The following is an 8,854-nucleotide window of genomic DNA, read 5'->3' as shown; positions in this document are numbered from 1 at the left end:
ACAGCTGTCCCTGCCCATAAGTGCTTTTATGAACTGGATACTCCCCTATACACATCTTCACTGCAGGCTGCAGACCTGCTTGGCACTATGAACCCATATTTCATAGTTGGTGTATTTGATGTAATTCATTTCTAACAGGTGTGTTTCATAATTGCCATACCACCATGTGATGTTGAGATTTACTGCAACTGCTGCAAAAACTAAAGACCATCTCCACCTTTCATTCCCCTATTGTAACCACTATAGTGATGATCTCGGGTTGTGTCAGTATATTTACAGTTAAGCATGTTTCAGTGTTTTGCTGGATCTGATACTGTCATCTTTTGTTTATGTTGGAAGCTGTCCCCTGGGGGAGAGATTCCTGGTTATAAAAAGACCTGATAGGAACTCAATTCATTACTGCCCATCAGAGACATTATTCAGAAATGTTTAGATTCGCTGTGTAGCTGCTAAGTGTATTTTATTTTAGAACTGCTATATATTTTCAGGGCAAAATTTGTAACTCCACTGCTGGAATTATTCTTTTACCTTTTTTAATTTGCTGTCACAAAAATATTAAGGGATTTGAACATAATCCAAAAAAATTAAGGGACTCTAAGAAAATAATAAGCATCTTGGACAGTTGCCATAAATATTTTAGAACTATTTGGGGAACTAAGGGTAACATGAGGAAAAAAAATTATAAAATCAGAATAGTTTTATTTTGTTCTTTCAGAGAGAGAGAGGACACTTTAAGGAAGTTAGATAGTCCAAAACACCAATACTTTAATTTACACAGCAAGAAACAAAAAATATCTGCATTGCACATATTTCTTTAAAAATGAAGTTGCAATAGATAAGGCAGAATCTGGACATATCTAATGGGGCTTTTCTAACTGAGCTATTTTTAACTGTACCATATAAGATCATTCATTCAAAAACATGCAAGGGGTTAAGAAACATTATTTATTTTTTCCTTTTGTACAACCAGCGATGTCATTTTAGATCTTTAAAATAAATAATCTGAGCTATAAAACGTATTTATTTCTGGGAATTAAAATTCCCTTACCAGTGGCTTCTTGCCTTCTTAGATTTTACCCAGAAGGACCCAAGATGGAACAGGCTTCAAACAAAATTAGGGATTCAACACAAACTGGAGCAGAAACTAAAAGCTGGTATTATGCATAGATTATTCTACATGACTTCTTCATAACGATCACACATTTACAAAGATTTACAGCATAAAAGGTATTCAGTGTGGCTTGGCAGCCATGACTGTTGAAATCACAGTAATTTGTAGAGAAAAAGAAACAAACACCTGGTAGAATGAATGTAGACAAGGTGATGTGATCAGTTAAGTTGGCATCTATGGAATTTATTTTCCAAATATAACCCAAAGGAATTATAGCTAGAAATGAGGTAAGAAAAACATTCCTTCTTTTTTATTTAGTCTTGGCCCTAAAACCCAGTATATCACTGAACATTATCATGGCAGGGGTATGACTGAAAAATGCCTTTATTTTTAAAATAATTTATTTGAAAACTGCCTTGTATCCCTAGGGCAAAGACAAAGCCCAAAGGCCTTGCCTATGCAGTTTTGAAAGCACCGCTGTTCCAAATTGTATTGCCAACAAACATTTGAAAGATGGTACAACAAAGTGTTAAAGTTTTTTCCTATTGAAGCCTTGGTTGATGAAGTTTTCCTTGTTTGGTATGTTTCTCCTCTGTGTCAGCTGTATGTGCAGGTAGTAAATTGATGCTAACATTTCCTGGTACTTGCGTTGCAATTTCATGGCCCTTTCACATTCTTACCAGCTCTCTGTCCAGCCTGCACTGTGCAAGATGATGGCTCACAATATCCTGGAGGACCAGGAGGACCTGGAGGACCAGGAACTCCAGGCTGACCAGCTATACCTGGTGGGCCTTGTAGCCCATCACGTCCTTCCCTACCATAGCTGGGTTTGCCTGGTTCACCTGCAAGAGTGAACATACACATTAACATGCAGCAGCATACAGCATAGAAAACTCCCTTCTTCAAAGTGACTGTGAAGTGGTTTTGTGAGGCTCCATGTTTACTGTCTCTCAGTGAGTTCCACAGAAGCAGAGAACGGGTGTAGTGGCAAAGCGGTGACAGTGTCTTGCAATAGCTCTGGAGATGCAAGGTCAAGCCCTACTCTGGACTTGTGCTAAAGGGTGTCCCTAGCTGACCCAGCTATAAATGGGTACCTAGTCACTTAGGACAGGGACTCAATGGCAGCCAGACCTGACTCTGACCACATCTCTTCCTTGTGTGAGGCTGGCTGCAGAAACTGCTGGTGTGCTAGGCCAGGGATCTCAAACCTGGCTCTATGGACTGGATGAGGATCTCAGAGTCAGTTTGTGGGCTGGATCAGGCTGCACTACAGTCAGTACACAGGGCCAGTTTGGCAGGGTGCTGAATGCAGTGCACTCCCTATGCCAGCCTTGGACTCCTCTGCACCAGGGGTCGCACCACAGGTGGCACATGGGCTGAGCCAAGCACCTCAGGTGCTACATATGACCCCAAGAAAGTGCTGTATGCAGTGCCCTACAGAACAGGCCCTGCACACTGGTTCCAGGGCTGGTATAGATTATGCTCTGGGCCATGTGTGCATGCCATGCACAGCCATGAACAGGGCTGGTACAGGGCCAGTGTGTGGTGCATGGGCTGGACCTGGTACCACAGGTACTACCACATGGCACAGGGGGCCCACATGGAGGGCACACTGCATGCAGCATCCCACCAGACTGGCCCTGAGCACTGGCTCTGGCATGGCCTGATTTCTCTTCTTTTCGCCACTTTTGGCCAATTATGTTGCATTTATGAGGAAGAATCTAGTTTCTGATACTCTGTAGGATAACATGGCAATTCACTATCAGAGAGTAAAGACAACCTATACTTTGAAATCCTAAGTTATGAATGGAGGCTTTGAATGCTGCTTCTGCTGACTGGGGCAAGAGTTGTGTTTTTGTAGTTTTCATTCTGGAAGTTGCATATTTCAATATTTTTTATTTGCAGACATTTGCTAGGCCCCTCTACATGTTATATCTATTGCACAATTACCTGCTTACTGGTTAACTGCACAATTAATTTAGATTGGCTACACATGCAAATTAACTATGGTGTCTTAAAAAGGGCCAGCCAGCTATAAAATTATTGCTGGAAAATGTTGTTTCTATCCAGCTTTAATTTGAATGTGTAGCCTGTGCCCCCACGGATAGAAAACTGAGCTGCTGTGATCTCTCAGCTGAGGGGAGCCCCAACTGCAAGACTCGCAGCTGCAGAAGCTTGCTAATTGCCAGGGCAAAGGAAGCCTAGGATGGAAATCCCAGGTTCCCCCGGTACCAGCAGTAGGTCATGATAGGATCTTATGCTGGATCCCACACCCTTGTGGCTTGGCAGGAGGTGCAATTGTGTGGATTGTGCATAAGATCACATTGTGCCTTTGCCTGCACATGTAAAGAGGTCTTAATTGATATCAATGGTAGCAGGCTTATTTCTTTTTTCATAAAATACTCATTCTGGCTTATGTAGCTATTTATCTACAATGAAATTGCAGATCTACATTTGTATCTACAATGAAACTGACATTCTACAATATGATTATGTAGCTATTTATCTACAATGAAGACATGAGGAAACCTGCCTCTTCTCTTAATAAACACTTGTACTTCCAGTTTTTCAAAGAGACCAAAACATCAGTTAATTAATTTTGCTACATATTTTTTTTTCCTCTACTTTTCCTCCTACCCAGTATATTTACCTGGAAGACCTGTTGTTCCAGGTAAGCCTTTGGGTCCTCTGCCAGGAAATCCTCTGTCCCCCTTTTCACCAGCATCACCTGTGATAAACCAGTGATACAATATTTACAGTTTACGCAAAGAAGAGATGTCTGCCTCAAGAGTTTAACACAACTCAGCCAACCAAGCTGGCCTTCTGAGGCACCTCTGACTGCCTGGCCCAACTTGCATTTTTGCAAAAATATCTTTTCCCCAGAATTTCTTTTCTCCATGACTGCAGTTAAATGCTGTTTTCACATTTGAAACCCAGAAAAACTAGCCAAAATCAGAAGCATGTACTATTGTTAGCATTTCTAAGGTGCTCCTTACCTTGCTATCTCATTGCAGTTAGACACAGGCTAAACATTCTCATTTGCTCTATCAATCAAATAGATAGCAACGTCCTTCTGCAATTCCAGTCATTAAGGCTGCAGGGAAGCCACACAGCTTTTTCTGCACATATGCAGCTACTTTCCTACCCTTGTTTTCAACACCTCAATATTTACACATGGTGGTCAGATCCTGAGAGGTACCAAGTAATCTAAGCCCTTGAGCTAAGATTTCAAAAGGCACCCAGTTGCAGCAATGTTGTGCATTGTCTCATCTAAAATTTAGGCTTACATGCCCATAAGTGAAATTCACGAAACCAAGTCAGGCATCCCATACCTCCCCTACCTTGACTGGAGAGGTTAAGCACCTTCTGGTCAAAATTAATAGCATTCCCTCCTAAGCAGGGGGAATGCATAGGGCAGCCAATACTGTGTGTAGATGAAAGGACTGTGCCTGGAATCCTGCCTCAAGTGAAGCAATATTTACACTATTCTCTGCAGCCCCAAGTTAGGAGTTTCTGCTGCTAAGGGATTCAAAGGTTTTGGGCTAGACTACACTGAGGGCACCCTCCACCATCCCTTCCTGTTGACACTTAGCCATTTCACAGCCCCAAGTGCCAGAATGATTGGACTAGAGGACAGTAAGCAAGAAAGAGCCTGATTCTCTAGGTTCAGTGAGGCGACCTCTAGCCTGGGATGGAGGAAGCCCTGGCCCCAAGTTCCAATGTTGTTTATGACTATTATTCAATGTCTCTTTATTGCAAAAAATGCATAGCCAGTCACAGAAGCTGGAATTCAGGGCTCCCTCTCCTATGCAGGAGGGTACACCAGAGAATGGCTATAGGTGAGCCAGCGAACAGCAGTAAGTGCTGCTCCTGATAAGGAGTCCCCATAACTTGAGGTGCCTACGAAAAGTCCTGAGTCAAGCTGCATCAGCATGCAGCTGTTTTCAATTGCCATCCTTGGTACCTAGCTTCCACCCAATGCTGCACAGGGAGCCTAGGCATTTCTTTGTGGGTTTTGGATTCCAGTCAGGGCAGCATCTAATTTGCACCTAAAGTTAGGTACTGCAGCATCTAATTTGCAGGTGCCTAAATTCTTCATTAGATCTAAAGCTAATATTTCTATGCTTCAGAGAAACTTGAACTGAAAGCTTTTTAGATCTAAACCTATGCTTTTGTCTAGTGCCTGTGTAGCATGTTGATTGGATGTTATAGGTTTGAGTTAAGGAAGATCAAGGGTGAAACTCTCATCCTCTCATCAGTTCAGACTTAATTTTCAGAGTGTTACACACTATATCTAAGACTATTCAAAATCCATGTATAAGACTGATGCAGAATCACCTGACCAGTCTGGCATCCAGTTCCATGCAGAGGAACCTCTCTGAACAGCTTGGTCCAGGTAGAATGGCACAAAGGAGCAAATCTCTAGCACCTGCAAGTGGTGTTTGTTTCCCTTCCATACTGTTCCTATGTCATCAGGGTTTTTATCTAAAACCTCAAGACGTGCTATCTCCATATACTCCAGTATTCAGAGGGCTTTGCAAGGGAAGAACATTTTTAAAAGGTACTATTCCTTTTTAAAAGGTACTATCCAAAACTGCAATTCAAAAAAGCCCTATTCAGTGGCTGTCTAACACAGGAGGGGCTACTTCCTAGACAAGTACTTTAACCACTATGCTATGACATAAATAATGAGTGCTGTTCTTGTGACTTTTTAAAAGAAAAAAAGGGACCCTGCTCATTTCTTTGAAAGAATTCATGTAGGTGCATCCTCTCTGGTAAGGTTCCACTGCAAGTGGATAGCGGGGTTCCCAGGAGCCTTAATACAGTCTCCAGAAAGTAGAGGCTTTCAGGTGTGCCTCTGTGTTTATCATTTCCTTTTGGTTGGCTTTAGGTGGTTCCATTTGCCCATGCTAGCTGTTCTGGATTGCCCTTTGGAGGCACCCAACTCCGCATGCACCGTGTAGGGAACCCAGGTGCCTAAGACACAATCTTAAATTCTGCTTTGTGGGGGCCAGGCATCTAAATGTGAAGCATCACAGTGCCTAATTTGTAGGCACCTCATTCCATTACTGGATCTAGACCTTCCTTGCTCTAACGCTCAGAGAAACTAGCACTGGAAACCAGAACTGAAGGCTTAGTAGCATGGTGAGGAGAACTGCATAGCCTTATTGTTATTTATTTTAGCATGTATAATGACAAGAAAATTAGAGGCTTGAATGCAGATGCTAATCCTAAAATTGTTCTGAAAGCTTTAATACTAGGGGAACTCAGAAGACCAAACTTGTTTTTCAATACAATTAGTGTCTTGCAGTGCTGAGCCTCACTTATGTACAATTTGCTTCCATATAATATAAAAGCAAAGAAGCAGGTAGCATTTACAGTGACATCCAGTGACAAGATCTCTCACCTTTTGGACCTTTGCGACCAATCTCACCAGGAGGTCCTTTGAGGCCTGGTAGACCACGAGGTCCAAGCTGTCCTGGGAAGCCATTTTCTCCAGCAGGTCCAGGAGCACCAGGTGGTCCAGGTCTACCTGGAAGACCTGTAGCACCAAATTCAGGCCTCCTAAGACTGGCCGCCAGCTGAGCCAGTTGTTCTGCAAGAAACAAACAGGAACGCACAAATTAAGAGACAGATTCTAACTTAGTTAAGAAAAGAGGGGATTTCATAGAAATTCCAAAGATTTTGCACTTGATTGTCATTAAAGGAAAAGCATAGCTGATGCAGAGTAAATACTGTACTAGGAATGCTGGCAGAGAAGAATTGGTAAGGTATCTGGTGAGCCTCAGGAGAGAAAACAGAAATTAGGATATAATCTTTAGGTGGTGGACATAGATAAAAAGTCAAGCTTCAGCCACTTCTCTGTAAGCCAGCTGGTTTGGATGTTTCATGTAAATATTTGATAAGGTCTTGTTATCTGGAAATGTCAAAATGAGTATAATGAGAATAGTTCAGATTCTTCCAAACCGTTTTGTCCATCACTAAGTGTGATGTCTACAAGTATATTCAGGTGCTGTCAGCCTCTTCAACAGCCTGCATTTTCTATCTTTCAAGAAATCACTTTGTTTAAAAGGATCCTTTTACGCTGATAACAGATAGAGCAAAAGTTTTTTGTCCCCAATCTGAAGTGAAAAAAAGTAATACCCTGTTGGACAATTTTGAAAACAGTGACTTTTGCTGAGAATTTTCTAATTAAATCACAAAGACCAATTTTATCTCGGTAAATTCTAGCATTACAACAGCATCATGTCCCAAAGGGCATCTTCTACAGCAGGCACTGAAAAATCTTGTGTGTGTGTGCAGGAAAGCATACATTTTTAAACTCAATATATCCCATGCAATACCACAATATTAGAAAAGCTTCATACTTACGTTTATTAAAGAATCCTGAACAAATATAAGTAGGATTTTTGAACACCTGCCAATGGCTTTTACTTTGATGCAGCATGTAATCCTATATAAAAAGCCCTTTGCAGTTCTACATGTATATACATTTTGCAATTGATTGCTATAATTTGCACTTGGTCATTATCACATTTTAAATAAAGCCATAATAACCGTAATATTTTTAAACACAGTAGCAAACCATATTAGCCAAAATACACTTATTTTACAAAAACATTGTTATTGTATAGTATTATAGAAGCTCTCTCTCTGTGTACAAAGTACTTAGCATTTCAGTGAGCTGCAAAGGACTTTTAAGTAGGGAAGAGATTTTCATTTACGATGTAATATATAAACTAATTTTGAGTAGAATTGTTTGTCATAGCCTCATGGATCTTTCTGTTCTGAAGAAAAGTGGGAAGGGCTGAATGCCTCTCTGGTACTGTCACTTCTGTCAAGGCACTCCATGGGCCTGGGTCCACAATATGGAAGGCAGGAGTCAGGGATCTGGGCAAGAGTTTGTAAGAGAAGATAACTTGTCCCCTCTCAAGAATGAGATTCCACGGAAAAGATAATACATCTTCATGGCAGCAACGGCCAAGCCTCTACACAGATTATACAGAAGTCTGTGGGTTTGGGGAAAGCCCAGCTGGCTGCAGTGGAAGAACAGAGGAGGAACTCTGCGGGGTTTTGGCATTGATTTCTCCTAGGAAAGTTTCTTCAGCTAACTGTTTTAAAAATTGTATTAATCATTATTCCTTTGTAGCTAGAGGGCTGAATCCTCCTCTAAGACCTGATTATTCAGCTAACTACCTGAGAATTCCCACTGAACCAGTAACAAAGGTGATGAAGAGTTAGGACAGCAGTTGTAAGCCATCATTCTCAGCCCCTAGCAGGGGATCATGACTGGGTCAAAGGGACAAGCTGCTTGCAGACGTTTAAAAAAAAAAGATGCTTTACTTTAAACTCCACATACTCCCACGCCGAGCCCAGCACATGCCCAAAACAGCCAGTGCGTTCGTTGGACCCAGCTCACCTGGGGTCTGTATAGATCAGGTGCTTTAATGGGGTTTTTTTGGTGCTTTTATCTAATAGCTGATTGACTCAGCTTTAGATAAAACTGCCAAAAAGTTCTGCTGAAGCACCCAATCTATAGAGATGCTGCAGAGACTTAATGGTGGGGGTCTACTACAGACCACCCAACCAAGGGGAAGAGCTAGACCAGGAATTCTTAAGTCAGCTCACATAGGTAGTTAGGTCAAAGGACGTGATCATCATGGGGGACCTGAAATTTCCAGACATCTGCTGGGAAGAGCAGTCAGCCAGGTCTGACTGCTCACGTAGGTTCCTAGCCAGAAT

At 41.8% G+C, this 8,854-nt stretch overlaps 1 protein-coding gene across 1 annotated transcript in view; it reads right to left on the bottom strand.

The window, feature by feature from the left end:
* Positions 1-748: 748 nt before the first annotated feature.
* The window catches only part of COL9A1 (collagen type IX alpha 1 chain), a 132,667-nt gene continuing 124,561 nt past the window's right edge, over positions 749-8,854 (bottom strand). Inside the window, exons 34-36 of the mRNA XM_019520334.1 lie at positions 6,519-6,707; positions 3,762-3,839; positions 749-1,953 (exon numbers count right to left, since the gene is read on the bottom strand). Coding sequence (XP_019375879.1) covers positions 1,769-1,953; positions 3,762-3,839; positions 6,519-6,707 — 452 coding nt within the window. The 3' untranslated portion in view covers positions 749-1,768. The remainder of the gene's footprint in view (positions 1,954-3,761; positions 3,840-6,518; positions 6,708-8,854) is intronic.

Source organism: Gavialis gangeticus, unplaced genomic scaffold (genome assembly GCF_001723915.1).
Source record: "Gavialis gangeticus isolate Ggan-Ray unplaced genomic scaffold, GavGan_comp1, whole genome shotgun sequence".
In the NCBI taxonomy this organism is placed as follows: Eukaryota; Metazoa; Chordata; order Crocodylia; family Gavialidae; genus Gavialis; species Gavialis gangeticus.
This window is presented reverse-complemented; position numbering and strand designations above follow the sequence as displayed.